General features: G+C 53.5%; 1 protein-coding gene across 1 annotated transcript; it reads right to left on the bottom strand.

Annotated features, from left to right (window-relative positions):
• Positions 1-383: 383 nt before the first annotated feature.
• Positions 384-1,902, bottom strand: LOC120677920 (putative F-box/LRR-repeat protein At4g13960). Its single transcript, XM_039959105.1, has 3 exons — positions 976-1,902; positions 633-794; positions 384-545 (listed from the first exon to the last, which is right to left on the bottom strand). Exons 1-3 carry the CDS (start codon positions 1,876-1,878, stop codon positions 384-386), a joined length of 1,227 nt encoding a protein of 408 aa, XP_039815039.1. The 5' UTR covers positions 1,879-1,902.
• Between the last annotated feature and the right edge of the window lie 18,945 nt (positions 1,903-20,847).

Here is a 20,847-nt window from a genome sequence, read left to right as displayed (position 1 = left end):
ATACCATGTAGGAGAATAGAATTGGTGGAATGATTGATTATTTGCATTGAGCCCTTGGCCAGTATATATAGAGTATAGAGACTTGGGAGGCAAGGCAACCCATGGATACATATGGCAGTCTACGATACGATATCTAAACTACCAAATATACTCTAACAGAAATTGACATGGGAAGAGACAGTAAGGAGAGATTTGAAAGAATGGAATATACCTAATGATTTGTCCTTGAATAGAAGTGCTTGGAAGGCGGCTATTCAAGTGCCTAAACCAAGAATAATGGTTTTGTTGGGTTTCAAATCTAGCCTACCCCAACTTACTTGGGACTAAAAGATTTGTTATTGTTGTTGTTCAGCAATATGGATAGAATCAAAAGTGTGTGCAGTTCACTTACAAAAGTTAAATGTACATAGGAACTGCAAAACTTTGTGAACGTTCTCATCAATCACTTCACATTTGACTTCGATTGCCTTGAGGTGCTCGAGCTTTGTAGTTGATCCGTCCATTGGATGGTACACCCCAGTTAATTCCACTTTGTGTTCGGGCCCCTATAGGAAATAAAAGAATTTCACAAATTACAAATGCATAATTCCTTGCACAAGGCACAAGAAATCCATTTAGAAACACTTACATACCCTGGAATTAAGTTCAAGTGTGAGCTTCTCTAGAACTGGGGAGTGCTTGAGAATGCATGTAAGGGCAAGGAAATTTGGAGCCACACACCAGTGATCATTGAGTAGCAGAGTCTTTAAGTTGTTAAATGTAGGACACTGTTTCAAATCCTTTTCAAAAATAAACTGGCCAAAATGCAGACAAACAAAAAATGAAATAATGCTCAGTCTCAGTGTCAATATGATGAAGCCAATTCCACTCAAAAAATACGATGAAGCCAATTGTTGAACAACTTTGTGAATGTCCACAAGGGAACACAAATACGAGGACAGAGGAACAACCGGTAAATATGAAAGTGTAACGTACCATTGTCGTTTCAGATAGCAATGCCAAATTCTCAGCATTTGATAGGCCATCCAGAAGAAAACGCTTGTTATCCTCTTCTTTCATAATATGACAAGAGTAACAATCCAACCACTCACTTTCGTCATAACCACAATCCTCGTCAACAGGAACTCTCACAAATGCCTTCTTCAATGATGGCATGCTCCCAAGAACAGGAGGCAAGTACAGATGGCTATCTAGGTTTAGTGATACAAGACTTGGAATATGAATAAGTGTGTTGGACTCCGTGATGAAATTGCAACTCGTGATGCTTAGGCTTTTCGTGGACTGCGACGAGAGCTTTTTCGCATTCCACAGACTGCAATGGGCAATATCGAGATGTTGCAGCGCCGGACAGCTCGAGAAGTCACATAACTCGTTGTTTAACTCTAGGCCAATGAGCTCTAGCCTTGTCAAGTGCCGTGACACGAGAGACAGGTCATCCAGCATCAAGTGCCCATTGTAGTAATCAAAATTCTCGAGCCTGAACCTCTGAACTTGACACGCCACCACATGCCGGACCCAGCGATTCAGGCAGGGCACGTCCTCCTTATTGTGCAAGGAACCAAACGTGAGGTGACATGCTTCAAGAGGTGTGTGCCCACGGAGGCGCAGCATATCGTCGACAGCCTTCGAGCATTCTTCCACCGGTGGCTTTTTGGGCCAGCAGTAGCAGTACGACTCCATGATGCACATGACGTTCAGGGCCGTGGCGAACTTCCACCGGTGGCGCCAGCGCCGTGCTAGCACGGATGTCCGGACGGCCTCTGCAGCAGGGAGGAAGCCGAGGATGTGCTCGAGGATGTCGTCTGAAAGCACATCTATGGCGCCGCTGTCACTGCCGCTCGCCACGGCTACGTCCTTGCCATTTTTCTCTGGACGCATACCGTCGAACAGGTTGTGAGCGCCAACGCTACGGGAACAGAGAAAACGATCAGACGGAGGTAGGACGATCTGGATCGGATCGGAAAGATTGATGAGGCCGTCCCTGCCACGAGGGGCGAACTCCTCACCTTGATTGCTTGAGCGAAGGAACAGAGGCAGCCGGGCAGGCTGCATGCAGATGAGGATGTCTGCTTCCTACGGCTGTGTCTGTTTGCAAGGTTTACACGAGCGCTCATCTAAAGCATTGGCCCATACGGTGGGAATATGTTTATATATAGTAATAACATAGACAAATCCAATTAAAATCTATGAGAAACAAATCCGAAGTCCAATCTTAGCACGATAGATACAACTGACTTATATATCCAATGGGGTTGTTTTTAAATTCGAATCTACTTCCTCTGTCCCGCAAAGACTGTTCGTTTAGCCTTTAAATTTTGTCCTACAAATACTATTTGTTTATATTGTAGTAAAGTTCATCTAATCAAAGCAATATTGTAACATCCCAAAAAATTTATCGAAATAAATCACTCGCTAAAAATAAATTTCAAAATCCTTTTCAGCGTTGAGCTAAAATCGTCTCGTAATCTTTTTCGTACAAACTTCCGATCACCCCAAATCTTTTTCTGGCAATCCGCCATTCCGACACCAGTACCAATCACCATCCCATCTCTTTCTTTTCCTCGTTCCGCGTGTCGCACTGTGCACCGCCCGACCGCCGCGCGTGCTCGACCGACCCCGCGGTCGCCGCCGCGAATCCCGCCGCATCTCTCTCTTTCCCGTCTCTTCTTTTTCTTCTCATTCTCTCCTTTTCTTTTTCCTTCTTTCTTCCTTCTCTCTCCCTTCTTCCTCCATGCGCTGCACGCCGAGCGCCCCCACGCCGCCCCCCTCTCTCAGCGCCACCACCAGCCACCTCCAGCCATCCCACTTGCGCGGCCCTGCTCACCGTCACATCGCTTGCGCCGCCGTACCCCCTTGGACGCCTCGTCCCTCGCGCTCAACACGGCCGGCCGCTCCACGCCGAGCTCGGCGCGCCGAGCAGCCTGGCCTCCACCTCCACCACTTGCGCCTGCCCTCTGCGCCGCCCGTCGCCTCACCGCACTACGCGCCACCGCCCAACGTCGCCTCGAGCGCCACCGCCGGCCCCGCCGTCATTAAAGCTCGTCCTCGAGCTCGTCGGCCACCACCACCGCGCCCCCTGCCCCGCGCCTCTCCCTGCCTATAAAAGGGGCCCTTGATGTCACCCACCACCCCCTCAACCACTCTTGCCGCCGCATGCCTCCTCCTCTACGCAGCAGCGCCGCCGCCACCACCATCGCCGCCCGCCTCCGCCGGCCGCCATGGCCCGACGTCCTCGCGCCGCCTCCACCCTTGGTGAGTGGGGGAAAAGGATCCCCTCATCACTCTCCCCCTTTTCCCCTCTTCCCGGCCGCCGGCGCCTCTCCCTCCCCTCCTCTGTTTCACGTGAGGGAGGAGTGTTGGCGCCTACCAACGTCACCAGCGATGACGCCCGCAGATGCCAATTTGGGTGGCAGGTAAATCATGGGCCACTAATAAACTCGCAAGAGCACGGAGTACCACCATAGCATTTTACCCGAGAGTAACCGGGGTGTCATTTATATTTTCGCAGGGAAGGTGGCAGTGTATAAAATTTAATTAAGCTCGGAAAGACTACCATGGATTAATGTCAATGATCCAAACAGGGAAATAATATTCATGGTAAAAGGGGGTAGTGAACACACAAGCACAACTAGATAACACACCTAGGATATCGGAGAGGAAAGAGCAAGATCAAGGATGACTAGAGCTATATTCTATTGTACTCTCATGAACAGCTGAACTGAGTCGTTCACAGCAAAAGGAAAAGCCTGATCAATGGACTATGGAGACCGCATCCAGATGAACAGGAGAAGCCTGATCATCCGACGGCTTTATGTACCTCCTACTCTTCTACCCGAACGTGGAGGATTACTCGGGGCACAGACAGGGCTGTCACCACCTGCCTGCTACCTCTACAAACCGTGGGGTAGAATCGCATTGAAACGTGGTCATCAACCTAGGCACCACACCTACGCTAACGAGCACCACTCTAGCCTTGCGCAAGGACACCCTTGTCTATCCGGGGCCTTAGTTCTAGAGCATCCAATTAAGGAAGATGAAACAAAGCCATGATACACGACTAGTCTATACATGCGAATCACTCAAGATATTCATAACTCACAAGAAGGATCATATACACAACAAGGGCATACGAACCAAAGTACTGAATAGAGTAAATAAGCATCTAGTACAAACTCAGAGAATTACATGAAGAGGAAGTAAAAGACATACCGGACTCTCCATGAAGACTCTAAGACCTCGAACTATGACTCAAACCTGAACTCCTCTAGTTCTAATACCTCTACAAGAGAAGATGAATTACATCTTGAGAGAGTAAATTGATTGCTTGGATGCTTGGTGATGCTTGAAATGGAGCCCCTTCCCTCATATATATAGTGGGGAGCCATCCCTTGCTCGGCCGGGAATTGTGCACGGGCCTCCTGGAACCGACTTCCCCATCCAATGAGGAGCTGCACATCGAAGGCTTGAGGCGGTGGGGCCCATGGGTAGGTCGGCCGGCCTCCCACTGGGCCCACCGACCTTCTCCTTTGCTCCATGGGCTGCCCTCGGGGCCCATTTGTTACTGGTGTGTGGCTCGGCCTTGTTCCTACCGAATTTCTGCTCTGGTGGCCTTTTGATCCATGTGTGATGATGTCTGATTAATCGGTGTTTGCTCCTTAGCCAAAAAGGGTGTGATTGCCCTCCATTTTCAGCTAAATCCTACACTCAGAAATCTAGAGGGACATGTGGAATTTGATTATTTATTAGTGGCATGAGTGTAAAAAATGCAAGTCCATCAATTTATTATGGCAATATTGACACTTAGAACTGGTCGTTAGTGAGCGTCAACAAGGAGGAGGAAGAAAGGGCTATTTTGCCCTTAAGCCCCTCCCTTTTCTCCTTTTCTTTTATGAGTCCTCCCCCTCTCTCTATGTTCTTTTCCAAAGAAGCCCTCCCTGTTTTCCCTATTTAGGAAATCACCCTTCCCCATATAGATTTAATTCTAAATGAACCCCTGCTATTTCCAGAGTGACCCAAACATTTTCAATAATTATAATCAAGCCCTTGCCATCCCAAAAATAATTACAAAGAAGCCCCTAGAATCCATATTTAGCGCCTAAACCCCTCTTCGACCTATCATTTCATGCGCCAAATATCCTCCGTTTGCCCCGAAACTTTACCACGCCAGCTCTAACATAATTTCGGCTGTGCCATTAGAAAACCACCCAAAAATATTACTCCTATCTCCATATCTTAATTTTTCCCGATTCGAGCTCAATGGTAAAACCTTTATTTCTTTTTCTTTATTGTGTGCTTGTATGTGTGCGCTGTAGACCACGATGTGAACGAGGGGGAACCCGTCGACGAGTAGTACCACGAACAAATGTGCGAGGACTAGTACCGCAACCCTGAACCCGAAGGACAGTACCTCGATCAGGACTTCCCGAAAGGCTTTGTGAATGGCAAGTTCAATCTCATCCTTTGATGCATATTTTGTCCCAGTTTTATAAACACAACCTATTGGCCTATTTTCAAAATTGTATATTGTTTTGCTGCTAAAACCCAGTTGGATAGCCACTCCTTGATTTGTTATAACCATTCCTTGACCACCTAGATTAATGTCTAAATATGATTTATTCTATTTGGATGTTAATCGCTGCTAGAATACTTAGGACCTTGAATTACAACACATCAAACATGGTACAACTTGTTTTATAAAAGGAAAATGCATGAGTGTGTGGGAGGGGAGAATGTGGAAATTTTGAAAACTAAAAGAAAGATGGGTTTAGATGAGATGGATGGCACTTATGTGTGAATTGCCAAAAGGTGTGCTCGTACCTGTGTGGTTGAGCAAGGTTGGGAGATATCCATCTTGTCACAATTAAGGACCGAGTTGATGTGTCATCTTGCCTGACTCAACTATCGTGCAAACCACTCGACCGTTGTGTGTGGCAACGGCTTAGCATAAACCCCACTAGTTAGTCTGACAGCCATCAGGAGAGTTGAGAGCAACGGGTGATCAAGGAGAAGGGATAAGATCGTGGTGACTTATGCCCCGGTTAACCCTCGGTGAAAGGTCAATAACCCCTTGGTGGATTCCGTGTTGGCTAGTCAGGTCTAGCTAAGGTGGGTAATGGCTTTGTTGGGATCTGCACCGACACTAAGGTGATCATGCTGTGGTACCCCGCTTGTGGGTAAAGTTGCACACCTCTGTAGAGTTAAAACCTATTCGAATAGTCGTGCCCACGGTACTGGGCGAGTTACAGTTTGGTCACATAACTAGTGTTTCTTCTGGGAATGGATGGGATGGCGTGAGTTGTTTTGGAAAAGTGTCCAACAGCTGTGCCGTAAGCTACGGTGGATGAGGAGTCTGGTAGCAATTTAAAACTTGGATCCTGTGTGGATCAACCCCACTCGGTTACAAAAGAATTGTTTTAAGGAAAACCATTTTCAAAATAAACCCTTGCATAAAAATTTGCTTTCCGCAAACTAAACCTTAGCTTTAGCCTTGAATTATCCTGTGCATATATCTGTTTATACCCCCCCCCCTCCGTGGGTGTGGTTGGACTTGCTGAGTATGTTTGTACTCACCCCTGCTTAATTTTTATAGAGGAAGATCCAGAATTTATTCCCGAGGACGTTGAGTAGGGGTTCCGTTCTGCACCCAACCTTGCCTGTGGATAGGGTCACCCGCAGGAAGCTCCGTATGGCGCAAGACTCTGATGACCTCTTCGTAGTTCACATTCTTGTCTGGGTTGTAGTTGTTATCCTCTCGATAGTGGTGCTTCATTGCCCATTACCGCGTAGAGTTGTACGGTGATGTACCATCTGCTGTAATAAATGTGTTTCAGCCTCCTGGGGGGCTGATATTTGTATCATATTTAAGTCACCTCTTATGAGGGGACGCTTCAGGTGGTATCAAAGCTATAGGTTGGCCATAGGACGTGACCCCTAGGATCGAGACCCTTTTTCAAACCTTTCCACATTAGGACTTTCCTTGCTCAACCCTTTTTCCCACACGAACACTCACCGCTGACTCTTGCCATGTTCCAGATGGCTGAGGAAGGATGTACCCAGGGCATTTGCCAAACTGCACCGGGCTTCCCCAGCCTTTTGATCAATGCCTTGGAGAGTCTTAGTGTTTCGGAACGCCCAAGGTACTACAGTAGGGAGTACGAGCACCATGATACCCTCCGCTGCAGGGTGATTCTGGTCATCGCCAAAAGTGACCGCTAGCCCGACATCCAACCATGGTGAGTGACCACCATGGGGTTTAGGTACCAAGACACCTATCCCTTGGTCGCCAGGAAGGTGCTCCGTTATCTGTGCCAGATTTTTTAGGGACACCTCGCCCCCACACCGATGAGGTTCTTTCCTCCGGCCATCAGAACGCCAGTTTGGGAGACTCGCATGAGAAGCCTGGAACGGCGCCACCATAAAGAGGACCCCTTATACCAAGTGGCTACTTACCTAGCCTCCTTGGACCAGCTCTTTGACGAGCAAGCCAGCATCCTGAGGGAGCAGACCCATCGGGCCGAGCAAGCAGAGCTCGCGGTAAGAATGCATCAGATCCGGGTGGCTCAAGCCGAGGCAAGAGCCGCAGCCGCGGTCAGTAGTGAAGTGGTTGCGCAGGAATGCCTCAGGCAGGCCCGGGACCGGCGCATGCAAGAATGGACCAGAAGTGGAACGCCAGTCCCGGCACTTGGGGAAAACCATGTCCTACTTGGGACGCCCATCATAGGATGGGGACCACTTTTGGGGACCCCACAAGCCCCACCCGAGAACCCTGAAGGGCCTACTGCCACCATTGAAGGAGAAGCTGCTGAGCAACCCCTAGAAAACGGGAACCTAGAGGATGGTGAGCAAGGACTGCTCATTCCCCTGGAGGCACACTCCGTCCCAGAAGAAGGCTCGCCCCGCGAATAGCATGTCCCGAAGCCACCCTAGAAAAAGCCCTCCCAGCCCTTTGGCTTAAGTTGAACCCTTAATTGTGGCCTTTGTACCCGGACGTGTAGTACGCGTTTAGCCTTGTCCCAGTGTGTACCCCCTTGCAGTAATGAAATTGTTTGTGCTTGTTGTTTGTTAGTCTGTGTGCTTGTCGGCAGGAGGTGGATTCTGCCTTTTCAAAAATGCGAAATAAATAACTTAAACATCACCTTAATCCCAATCCAAGTCTCATGAGAATCCCACCCAATCGGCAGATACCTCCCAAGAGTGCCACCAGGACCACCCTGAGTCAGGCCAATGCAACCCCAAGTGTGGGAAAGCAGTAGGAGGTGCAAGGACAAGCCTCTGCTCAGCAAGAATGGGAAGTAAGCCAGTATGAAGGTGGAGGAGAAAGTCAAGTGAGCTTGCAACAACCACCACCCCCACCAGTTATTGATTTGGAACAAGTTATTAAGAATCAGACCCTTCTGCTAGAAGATCTAGCCAATGGCGTCACCCGCCCAAGGTCCCGCGGACAAGGCATGAATGATAAGTTGATGGATTTCCAACGGACCAAGACCAATGGTGTCAGGCGCCAACCGAGTGCCCATCCGCAACAACAACAACACCAACAACAATAGCCAGCAGATGAGGCAGCCCAGTTGTCATTTGGACGAGCTCGTGTTAACCACATCAACGCGCAAGAGGCTCAAGAGCTCGGGGCGTAGTGCTTGGTGAAGCTTCTAGTCAGCTCAGCTCTTGCAACAGTATTGTTTGATTCTGGAGCATCACACTCATTCATATCGTCAAGCTTCGTGGACAAGCATAAAATACCTACGGTACTACTAAAAATACCCCTATTAACCCGGACGCCTGGAGGTGACATCAGTGTCAACTAGGCTGTTTACAGGTAAGGATCAATTTAAGTGGGGTAGAATTCCTAGCAGATCTAGTAGTACTTAAGTCTAAGGGAATAGATGTAATCCTTGGAATGGACTGGTTAAGCCTACACAATGGCCTCATAGGCTGTGCTGACAAGGTAGTACACCTAAACAACTCAGATGGGATGCAAGTGACCTACCATATTCGGGGAAGTGGACCAGACCCAATGGTTTTCAGTATGGACGTGAAATCCTTAGAAGGAGTTCTAGTTGTGAATGAGTACCCTGATGTTTTCCCGGAAGAACTCCCCGGAATGCCACCTGACAGAGATATAGAGTTTGTCATTGAACTTATCCCCGGGACCTCTCCTATTGCCAAGAGACCCTATAAGATGGCAGCCTCAGAACTAGCAGAGCTGAAGAAACAACTTGAAGAGTTACAACAGAGTGGTTTTATCAGGCCTAGTTCATCCCCGTGGGGAGCCCCAGTCCTATTTGTCAAGAAGAAGGACGGGAGTATGAGGATGTGTGTAGATTATCGGGCACTGAATGAAGTCACCATCAAGAATAGGTATCCTCTCCCTAGGATTGATTATCTCTTTAATTAACTAAAAGGAGCCAAGTATTTTTCCAAGATTGACCTAAGGTCGGGATATCACCAGCTCAAGATTAAGGAGAGTGACATCCCGAAGACAGCCTTTGTCACCCGTTATGGGCAGTTTGAGTTTACGGTGATGTCTTTTGAACTTACCAAAGCACCTGCTTATTACATGAACCTCATGAACAAGGTGTTTATGGACGAGTTAGATAAGTTTGTCGTAGTCTTTATTGACGACATACTCATCTACTCCAAAAATGCTCAAGAGCATGAACAACACCTAAGAGTGGTTCTGGGAAAGCTAAGAGCACATAAGCTATATGCCAAATTAAGCAAGTGCGAATTTTGGCTTAAGAAAGTAGCTTTCTTTGGTCATATTTTGACCACAGAAGGAGTAGCAGTTGACCCCAAAAAACTTGAGGCAGTTTCCAACTGGTAGCAGCCAACCAATGTTAGTGAAATCAGAAGCTTTCTTGGATTAGCTGGGTATTATCGGAGGGTCATTGAAAGATTTTCCAAGATAGCGCGGCCCATGACAAAACTACTCAAGAAGGATAAGAAATTCACATGGATAGAGTTATGTGAAAGAAGTTTTCAAGAATTGAAGAGTAGATTGACGACTGCCATAGTGCTGACCCTACCAGATATTCATCGGGACTTCATCATCTATTGTGATGCATCCCGACAAGGTTTAGGGTGTGTACTTATGCAAGATGGGAAAGTAGTTGTATATGCCTCCCGCCAGCTCAAGCCTCATGAGCAGAATTACCCAACCCATGACTTGGAATTTGCAGCTATAGCAAAATCTGGAGACATTAACTGATCGGGAATAAGTGTGAGATTTACACTGACCATAAGAGTTTGAAGTATATCTTAACCCAGCCAGATTTGAACTTAAGGCAAAGAAGGTGGCTGGAGTTGGTTAAGGATTATAATTTGAAAATACATTACCACCCCGGCAAAGCTAATGTGGTAGCAGATGTGTCGGGTACCATGACTAGGGGCACCCTAACCAGGGGACAAAATCACCCTTAAAACGCAAAACATATGTTAGGTAATCGGGTCCACGAAGGCCTACAGCCTCCCTTCGATCCAAAGGAAAGGAAAAGACTCAAAGAAGCACAATCCACGGCCCATGTACACAGTGTGGCCTATCCGAACCCCTTTGAGCCCACGGGGGGATCTCCGTCTCGCTCGAGGGCTCCCCGCCGAGATTCGGGGACGACACCCAGGACGACCGCCATGCCTGGCACCACACTCTCCAGTACGGCACAGTGTACTTTCTACAGTAGTTAGTCACTGCACACCCCCGATTCGGGGAGGAACGACGACTTCTCCCCCTTCCCGTACATGTACACCGCCCCTCCTTGTGTCTATAAAAGGGGGAGGTGGACTCTGTCTTCACAACCCCATCTGATCTCCACACCCTGCACAACTCGCAGAGCACCCACACGCTCTCCGGAGCCCGATATTGGCAGTTGCCTCAATCAACCTCTCTTCTAGCAGAGACTTGGGAGCTTCCCTCTCTCACCTCGCTTGTACCCCCTACTACAAGCACCCCCGGTGCAGGATAGTATAGTGCACTCGCACACCCCTTTGCTAGACGTACGGCCCCATGGCCAGAACCAGGATAAACCCGTGCGTTCTTGTGTTGCCTCTCGCACCAACCATCCGGGAAGAGAGATCACACAGCACTTCACTAGTTGTTGCCGGACCGCCGGGTCAGGACACCGACAGTTGGCGCGCCAGGTAGGGGACTCGCTGTGTGACTTTTTGTCCTCGATTCTCTCTTGTTTTCCGGATGGCAGACGAGCCACGCCCACTCCCGGCGGGCACGGTGCTCCGGTTTGGGAGCCTCGACTTCGTCGCGACCGGCAACGGTTACGACATGGAGCTTCTCCTGGCCGAAGCCAACCCCGGCACTCCGACTCCACCGCCTCAGCGCAGGAGGCACTCAGGCCAGCGCGCGCGACAAGCGCGCATGGAGCGGTGCAGCGCGGCACGCCTCAGCTCCCCCACGTGGGTCGAGACTGGCGCAGCGCAGCCCTGCGTCACAGCGAATGGTGTCGCCACTCCGTCACCACGTCTCTCGGCGACGTCTGCGCCGGCACCACCACCGAATGCAACCTCGGAGCCTCCCAAGGAGGGCGCAACTGCGCCGTCGCCTTTTCCCTTTGGGATGCGCAATGTGGCTGTGACCTACACCTCGTCGGTTAGCACCGACATGGGCGCGTACGAGGATCTACCATGTCACCACCTCCTCTTGATCCGTGACCTCATCGCGTCACCTCCCAACGACTCCTACCCCGATATGGCGGGTTCGATCGCCGACGACATCAACTTCTTCATGGACAACTTCACGACCTCAGAGTGGGACTACTCCGGGGTCCGTGACCCCGACGCCTTCCGGTCGTTCCAGCTTGCGGCAGCTTATTGCCTCACCTACCCTGAAGACTCTAGCGAGGGGGATTACGATCCCACTCGGGAGTACTTCATGGTCGAGCTGGTGGACGGGGCCGTCGGGGAAGCATCGAGCGATGACGGGAACTACAGGGAGCCCCCACCTGCAAACCAAGTGGTGGCGCCACCACCAGTGAACTAGGTGGCGGTGCCCCCTCCGAACCCCGCCGCTTCGTCGGGCTCGGCAACGCGGCGGGCGCAGCTGGCGCAACTCACTGAGCTTGAGAAAAAGCTCGAGGAGGAGCATCGGCAGACACGACTGCTACAGACCGTGCTTGAGCACGAGCACACCGCGCGCGGTACGCGGGCTCAAGCGGCAGGACGCGTCGCTCGGGAGCGGATCCTGGCCGACGACAACGTTGACAAACCGCTGGAACTGCAAAGGGCCAGCCAAAAGCTCGTCGCTACGGCTTACCTACTCCAAGCCATGCCTGAGCCCTCTACGACCAAGGGGCACAACCTGCGTGATGAAGCAAAGGTGCTCATCGAGCAGGCTGCAGTATAGCAAGCTAAGAGCTCTGCGTCTCGCATGTGCTCGGTAGCCTCGAAGGCCGGAGGAGCAGCACACTAGGGCCGCGAGGCCTCGGTGCACACTCCACCGGAAGGAAATGGCAAGGCGGTCGCAGCCGACGACGCGAGAGCACCCTCGGTGCACGACTGCATCAAGAGGACTCCTGCGAAGGAGTGCCACCACGACCCACGTGGGCACGCCGACGACGGCGACGCCCGCAATATCATCAACGGTAGGAAGTTCACCCCTCGACGGGGTGGCCACTTCGACCCCGAGCACGACAGGGGACTGTCACCGGAGCCACCTGGCACCCGTGTGTTCAGTCGGGAGATTCGCACTGCTCCCTTTCCCCCACACTTTCGACAGCCCACCACCCTCGTCAAGTACTCAGGAGAGACAGACCCCGCGGTCTGGCTCAACGACTACCGCCTAGCGTGCCAGCTGGGCGGCGTGACGGATAATGCCGTAATCATCCGCAACATTCCTCTTCACCTTGCCAATGCCACACAAATGTGGCTCGAGCACTTGCCCACGGATCAGATCTACGACTGGGACGACCTGGTCAAGATCTTCGTGGGCAACTTCCAGGGCACTTACGTGCACCCTGGGAACTCTTGGGACCTCAAGGGGTGTCGACAGAAGCCCAACAAGTCCCTACGCGACTATGTGCGATGCTTCTCCAACCAATGCACCGAGCTCCCCAGCGTCACCCACGTCGAGGTCATCAACGCCTTCCTCGAAGGCACGACGTGCAGGAACCTAGTGCATGAGCTCGCACAAAACCATCCCGTTAGCACCAACGAGTTGTTCGATGCCGCCACCAACTATGCTGCCGGCGAGGAGGCAGTTGGTGCCATCTTCGACAACAAAACGAGCAAGCACAAGGAGGATGCGCCCGCAGAGGGCAACAGCAGCAGAACCAAGGCCCCCGCCAAGAAACAAAAGCGGGGGAAGAAAGGAAAGAAGCCGGTCCCGCCGAACCAGCATGGACAGGGGCAAGCAGAGGACTCCGACGAGGCCTTCATTGCTGCCCCGGACCGCAAAGGTCCTCGAGGCCCCCCTCGAGGCGGAGGCAGCCTGTTTGACGACATGCTCAAGAAGCCGTGCCCTTACCACAAGGGCTCGGTCAACCACACCCTCGAGCAGTGTGAGATGCTTCGCAAGTACTACAACCGCGTCGCGAATCGTGATGGGGACAAGAAGAAAGACGCTGGCGACAAGGGTGGAGACGACGAGTTCCCCTCGGTGGAGAACGCCTTCTTCATCTTTGGAGGGCCGACGGCGAACATGACCCCCCGGCAGCACAAGCGCGAGCGCTGGAAAGTTTTCTCCGTCACCAAGGCCATGACATCCTACCTCGACTGGTCGGAGGACACCATCTCCTTCGGCCGTGAGGACCACCCCGACTATGTTTTGAACCCTAGACAATACCCACTCATTGTGGATCCCATCATCGGCAACACCCGCTTCTCCAAGGTACTCATGGACGGAGTCAGCAGCCTCAACATCATGTATGCCCACACCTTGGAGCTCATGGGAATCGGTTTGGACAAGCTTCACCCCAGCAAGTTGCCGTTCCATGGCATTGCACCGGGGAAGCGAGTCCAACCCCTCGGCCAGATCGACCTGCCCGTCTGCTTCGGCACGGCGGCCAACTTCCGCAAGGAGGTGCTCACCTTCGAGGTGGTGGGGTTCCGGGGAGCCTACCACGCCATCCTTGGACGTCCCTGCTACGCCAAATTCATGGCGATCCCCAACTACACCTACCTGAAGATGAAGATGCCGGGCCCGAAGTGCGTCATCACCATCGGCTCCTCGTTTGAGCACGCCTACGAGTGCGACGTCGAGTGCGTCGAGTACGCCGAGGCTCTGGCGCTCGACGAGGCCCTCACCGCGCAGCTGCAAGGAATGGCCGAAGAGGCCATGGACTCCAAGCAGCGGCACGCGGGCAACTTTGAGCTTGCCGAGGGTACCAAGGATGTCCCCCTCGATCCAAAGACCCCCGACGGCAAGGCGCTGAAGATCAGCGCTACCCTCGACAGCAAATAGGAAGTGGTGCTCGTCGACTTTCTCCGCGCCAACGCCGACATCTTTGCATGGAGCCCCTCGGACATGCTTGGCATCCCGAGGGAGGTCGCCGAGCACTCCCTTGATATCCTGCCGAATTCCAAGACGGTCAAGCAACGCCTGCGGCGCTTCGACGAGCTCAAGCGGCGCGCGATAGGCGAGGAGGTGCACAAGCTTTTGGAGGCTGGATTCATCAAGGAGGTATTCCATCCCGACTGGCTAGCTAATCCTGTACTAGTTAAGAAAAAGACTGGGAAATGGAGGATGTGTGTAGACTATACTAGTTTAAATAAAGCATGTTCTAAAGTTCCCTTTCTTTTGCCACGTATTGATCAAATCGTTGACTCAACCGTGGGATGCAAACACTTTTCCTTTCTTGATGCGTACTCCGGTTACCACCAAATCAAAATGAAAGAGTCCGACCAACTCGCGACTTCTTTTATTACCCCTTTCGGCATGTACTGCTACGTCACAATGCCCTTTGGCCTTAGAAACACTGGGGCTACGTACCAGCGATGTATGCTCCACATGTTTAGAGATCATATAGGGTGCACCGTAGAGGCATATGTCGACGATATCGTTGTGAAATCCAGGAAGGCGGACGACCTGGGAGCCGATCTTAGGATCGCTTTCGATTGCCTTAGGCATGCTTTTGGGTTTCATCATCTCCCAACGGGGCATTGAACCCAACCCTGAGAAAGTCTCAGCCATCACGCGGATGGGACCGGTCCGAGACCTAAAGGGGGTGCAGAAGGTCATGGGCTGTCTGGTGGCCCACAGCCGATTCATCTCACGCCTCGGGGAGAAAGGCTTGCCTCTGTATCGGCTCCCAAGGAAGTTCGAACACTTTTCGTGGACCTCCGAGGCCCAGGAGGCCCTCGACAAACTTAAGGCATCACTTACGAGCGCTCAAATCTTGACACCACCAATGGATGGCGAGCCCCTCTATCTATACGTGGCAGCCATGACTCAGGTCGTCAGCGCCGTCATCGTCATCGAACGACAAGAGGAGGGACACGCTTTGCCCGTCTAGAGGCCGGTGTACTTCATGAGTGAAGTGTTGTTCGAAACCAAGACGCGGTATCCACAGATCCAGAAGCTGCTCTACGCGGCGATCTTGGCTCGGCGCAAGCTACGCCACTACTTCGAGGCCCATCCCGTCACCGTGGTCTCGTCCTTCCCCCTCGGGAAGATAGTCCACAACCGGGAGGTCATGGGTAGAATAGCCAAATGGTCAGTGGAGCTGATGGGAGAGACTCTCACCTATGCACCTCGCAAGGCGGTCAAATCCCAGATCTTGGCGGATTTCATAGCCGAGTGGACCGACACTCAGCTACCCCCACCCTAGATTCAAGCGGAATGCTGGCTCATGTACTTTGATGGGTCAGTGATGAAGACCGGCGCGGGTGCGGGCCTGCTCTTTGTCTCACCCCTCGGAGAGCACATGCGCTATGTGGTGCATTTACACTTCCCGGTGTCCAACAACATGGCGGAATACGAGGCCCTCCTCAGCGGCCTCCGCATTGCCATCGAGCTCGGCATCAAGCGCCTCGACGTCCGGGGAGACTCCCAGCTCATCATCGACCAAGTGATGAAGGAGGCAAGCTGCCACAATGAGAAGATGGAGGCGTACTGCAATGCAGTGCGTCGCCTCGAGGACAAGCTCGACGGGCTCAAGCTGAACGACGTCGCGCGCAAGTACAATGAGGAAGCGGACAAGCTAGCCAAGATCGCGTCCGGACGGACCGCCGTTCCCCCGAACGTCTTCGCCCACGACCTCGCCAAACCATCCGTCAACTTCAAGAACCCCGCGGAAGCCATCGGAGTGGCACCCGGACACTCGGGGGCTGCGGCCGTCGAGCCATCAGCCAAGGACCCCTCGACAGAGGAGCCTGAGGCCATGGACACTGACATCGAGACCTCCTTGGTGGACGAGGCTGGAGCAATGGAGATCGACGAGGCCCCGCCTCCACGAGATTGGCACACTCAGTACCTTGATTGGATGATTCAAGGGGTCCTACCCTCGGACCGCGCTCAGGCGCGGCGCATTGCTAGGCGGGCCAAGTCCCTCGGGCGTTCTGCAACGGTGCATCCCCATACCCGAGGGCAAGGAGCTAATCTGTGACATCCACGCTGGCATCTGCGGTCACCACGCCGCGCCGCGTACCCACGTGGGCAACGCGTTCCAACAAGGCTTTTACTGGCCCACCGCAGTCGCCGATGCCACTGACAATGTGCGGACCTGCAAGGGTTGCCAGTTCTACGCTCGGAAGACACACCTCCTGGCCCACGCTCTGCAGACCATCCCCGTCACATGGCCGTTCACCGTATGGGGACTGGACCTCGTTGGTCCACTGCAGAAGGCGCCCGGGGGCTTCACCCACTTGTTGGTAGCGATCGACAAGTTCTCCAAGTGGATCGAGGCTCGACCCATCGGCAAGATCAAGTATGAGCAAGCTGTTCTGTTCTTCACTGACATTGTCTTCAGGTTCGGGGTCCCGAATTCGATTATCACCGACAACGGCACCCAGTTCACGAGCAAGAAGTTCTTGGCATTCTGCGACAACTACCACATACGCGTGGATTGGTCGGCTATGGCGCACCCGCAGATGAATGGCCAAGTGGAGCGTGCCAACGGCATGATCCTGCAAGGCCTCAAGCCGAGGATCTTCAACAAACTGAACAAGTTTGGCCGGAGGTGGCTCGCAGAGCTACCCTCGGTTATCTGGAGCCTGAGGACGACCCCAAGTAGAGCCACGGGCTTTACGCTGTTCTTCCTCGTCTATGGTGCCGAGGCCATCCTCCCCACGGACTTGGAATACGGATCGCCGAGGCTCAGGGCTTATCAGGAACAGCAGAACCAGCAATCTCTACGAAGGTATCAAGCGCAGAGAGTTCGACGCCGAGACATCAACAAAGGGGACTTGGTGCTAAGGCTTCGATGGTACAACAGAGGACACCACAAGCTCTCGCCGCCATGGGAAGGCCCGTACATCATCGCTGAAGTGCTCAAGCCCGGCACATACAAGCTGGCGAATGAGAACGGCAAAGTCTTCACAAACGCTTGGAACATTCAGCAGCTACGTCGCTTCTACTCTTTGAATTCCAAGCCATTTGTACATTGCTTGTACTCATATGTAAAATCTCCCGAAGCAATAAAGAGTATGCTTTACCTATTTATTTTTGGGAACTTTCCGAACCCTCGGGGGCTCGAACGTGCACGAACACTGAGGTACGCTCGGCTTTACCCTCGGCAAAGCCAAGCCTCCCTCGGGGGCTACTACGGTGGGAACCCCCGTACGTCCCCAAAAATCACCAATATTTTTTTGAAAAAAATTCTGTATCCAAGTTTTTCGTATACTTAGAAAGGCAGACGCAAGGCACAAACGACTAAGAAACGGGATCGGCCGAGCCGCGGGACCGCCTACGCCTCTGGGATACGGCATCCCCCACTCATCTCCCTGCGCCTAAGTCATTTTTAAACGCAAACTTCCTCTCTGAAACCTATCTAAGACGTATACGAAAACACACAAGTAGAGTAGAAAAAGCGAAGGCTCGAACGCACAAGGCCTCGATGGGCCACACTGTCAATATACAATAACATGTTTCTTCATCCAGAAGTTCAATTACGATAAAGTACTAACTTATTTACATGGGCTTCGAGGCCCAGACTATCTACAAGTTACCGTCCCCCCTCTGAGGATCTTCAACGACGTCGAACTCGGCTATCGGGGGGATGTCATCCTCGAGCTTCCTGGTCAAAGCAGTGGCGAACTCCTCGACGGCGGCGTCAGCATCATTCATGGTGGCTGACATAGCATCCGCATCGAGACCGAACGCGACGACGTACCCCGACGATCCCTCGCGAGGTCCAGGTCATAGTTCGTCGAGGCCACGGCAAGGGCTCGCTGGACCCCGAGGCGGAAAGTGCTCTTGGCATCGACAGTAATTTGACCGTCCAGCGACCGCAGGCGGCTGGCCACCGAGCTACCAGACAAGGCATCATCCCCCTCGAGTTCCTGGCACACGGCCATAGCGGCCTACTCCAGCTCTGCGTATTCATCCTGCACCGCCGCGAGCGCAGTATTGACAGCCTCCTTCTGCGCGGTCTCGTCCGCCACCACTATCTTCAGCTCTGAACAAGAGAACAAATGATAAGTTGTGGCAAAACCAGAATCAAGCAAAAAATGAAATCCCAGATACTTACCAGCGATAATCCCTTGCACCTCTTCCTCCTAGGCCCGTGCGGCCTCCTGGAGGCTGGACAAGGAGTCCTCCTTCTCCTTGAGAGCGGCCTCCGCATTCCAGATAGCCACGTCCTTCTCCCCGAGGGCCGCGTCCTTCTCCACGATGGTCGCGTTGAGCGCGACGACGATCACTTTCTCATGCTGGAGCTCGGCCTCCTTGCCCTGGAGCTCGGTCTCCTTACGTTGGACCTCGGCCTCCTTCTCCTCAAGCGCCGCTCTAGCTTGCCACAGCTCGACCTCGCGTGCCTTGTTCTCCTGGGCCTTCTGGTTAGCTGCGGCTCGCTGAGCTTCATGCTCACCGGTGGCTCGGGCCAACTCCTGCTCCAGCTCCCGGATGCGCGCCTCCAGGGGTGACACCTGGTCGGCTCGTGCGTTGGCCTCCTCCAGCCGCGTGACCAGGGTGTCATTGTACGAGCCAAGCCAGTGCACCCAGGAGTGCATTCGTGCCATCCTGTCATTCCTGTCCCTCGACATGGACAGCAGCTGCTGCAAGTGAGGAAACGGGGGAAGGAAACGTGTGAGGAAAACATACTTGTAATACCAAGAGTAAGCAAATAGAACACTCACGATGCTAGCGTCGTGGTACGCCTTAGAAAAAAGATCCACGACCCAGGAGTGGCCCTCCTCAATCTGGCCCCGACGGCCATATGGTTGCGCCAGGCGTTGCCCCCCTCCTGCTCGGTGTGGGTGATGTCCGAGGGGACTCCGGACCGAACGATCGCCCAGTTGTCGTCATCACCGAGCTCCTCATACATCTGCGTGCGAGGACCTCCTCGGCGGCCGAAATAAACTCGACGACCCAGTTGGCGGCGCTGGTCGCAGCGGCTGGGTCGATGTCCCTCGAGTCCCGTATTCCTCGCTGCTCTGTGGCAGCTCCACCACCGGCGCTGTGCTCGCCGGCGCCGACTGCACCATCGCCTCCGCAGCAGCACCCTCGTCCCCGGCCTTCGCGGGCTCCGGGACGCGGGTCTCCCCCACCGCCGCATCAGCACCCTCGTCCCCGACCCTCGCGGGCTCCGGGACATTGGTCTCTTCCGCCGCCGCCGCTGTTGGCGCCGACTCCACTCCCGTGGCACCCTCGACCCCAGCCCTCGGGGGCTCGGGTCTCCCCTTCTCTTTGGCCGGCGGGGCGCTCTTGTGCCTCCCCACCAGCTCCATCTCCTGCCTCCGGCTGGGTGGCGTTGCCCGCTCCGCCCTCGCCGGCTCCGACGACCGGACGGGCGGCGCTCTCCGCGCCACCCCGACTGGCCTCCTCCTCGGTGTCGGCCCGAGCGGCCGCAGCAGTGCCGCCCTGACCGGTGTCGCCTCCTTGCTCTTGTGCTTGAGCCAGTTGGGACTCCAGGACCCCCCGAGCCACTGCCTCTCGGAGCTTTACGGCCTCCCCCTCTAAGACCGAGTCCACTCCGATCGGGGGCTGCAGCGTCGAATGCGGCATCGCGTGCACCCCAGTCTTGAGGGCCTTGGTCAGCACAAGGCGGGCCGCGTCCTTGGTGGTGGCCCTGTAGCCGGGCAGATGAAGGAGAAAATGCTGAAGTCAATAGGATTGGAAGGACAAGTAAACGAACGCGAAGGACAAATTCTAGGTCACTTACTCCGACCGGGTGCTCAGGCTGCGTTTGCCCGTGCCGCTCCTCCGGGCCCGCAGCACGATGATGCCTCCTGACGACTGACCCAAGGGCGGCACCCTCGGATCGGCCTGACGCCTCGGGTCCGTCCGCGCGGGCATTCCCGTGCTTGCCGCAGCCCCCGCCACCTGTCGACGCCGCAGGTGCGGGTGTCCGCCTACCCGTCGCCGGCGAGGGCGACCTCTGCCCCGTCACGGGCACAGGGGGCCTCTGCCCCGACACCGCCGGCGTGGGAGGATCCCTACTCGCCGTCGGCATAGGCGACCTCTGTCCCGCTGCCAACACGGTGTTGATGGTGCTTAAGTGCCATTTTCAGCCGTCAACTATACTCAATAATAAAGGAAAACTGCATGCCTTAGTTGCATATTTGTATCACAAACCTCACTCTATAGTTGTTTTCGAGTGTTGTACATTTCAGACGGGCAGGAGCAGAATAAGATGAAAACACATAGCAGATGCCATACAACTACGCAGAATATCGCATCCAGCGTCACCCACTTACAAAGAGGGCCCATCTAGCAAAGCAAACGGGCGCACCATGCATAATGCATAC

This window comes from Panicum virgatum, chromosome 6N, assembly GCF_016808335.1.
Source record: "Panicum virgatum strain AP13 chromosome 6N, P.virgatum_v5, whole genome shotgun sequence".
Taxonomy (NCBI): Eukaryota; Viridiplantae; Streptophyta; class Magnoliopsida; order Poales; family Poaceae; genus Panicum; species Panicum virgatum.
The sequence above is the reverse complement of the archived record's forward strand: the minus strand, read 5'-3'. Positions and strand labels throughout refer to the sequence as shown.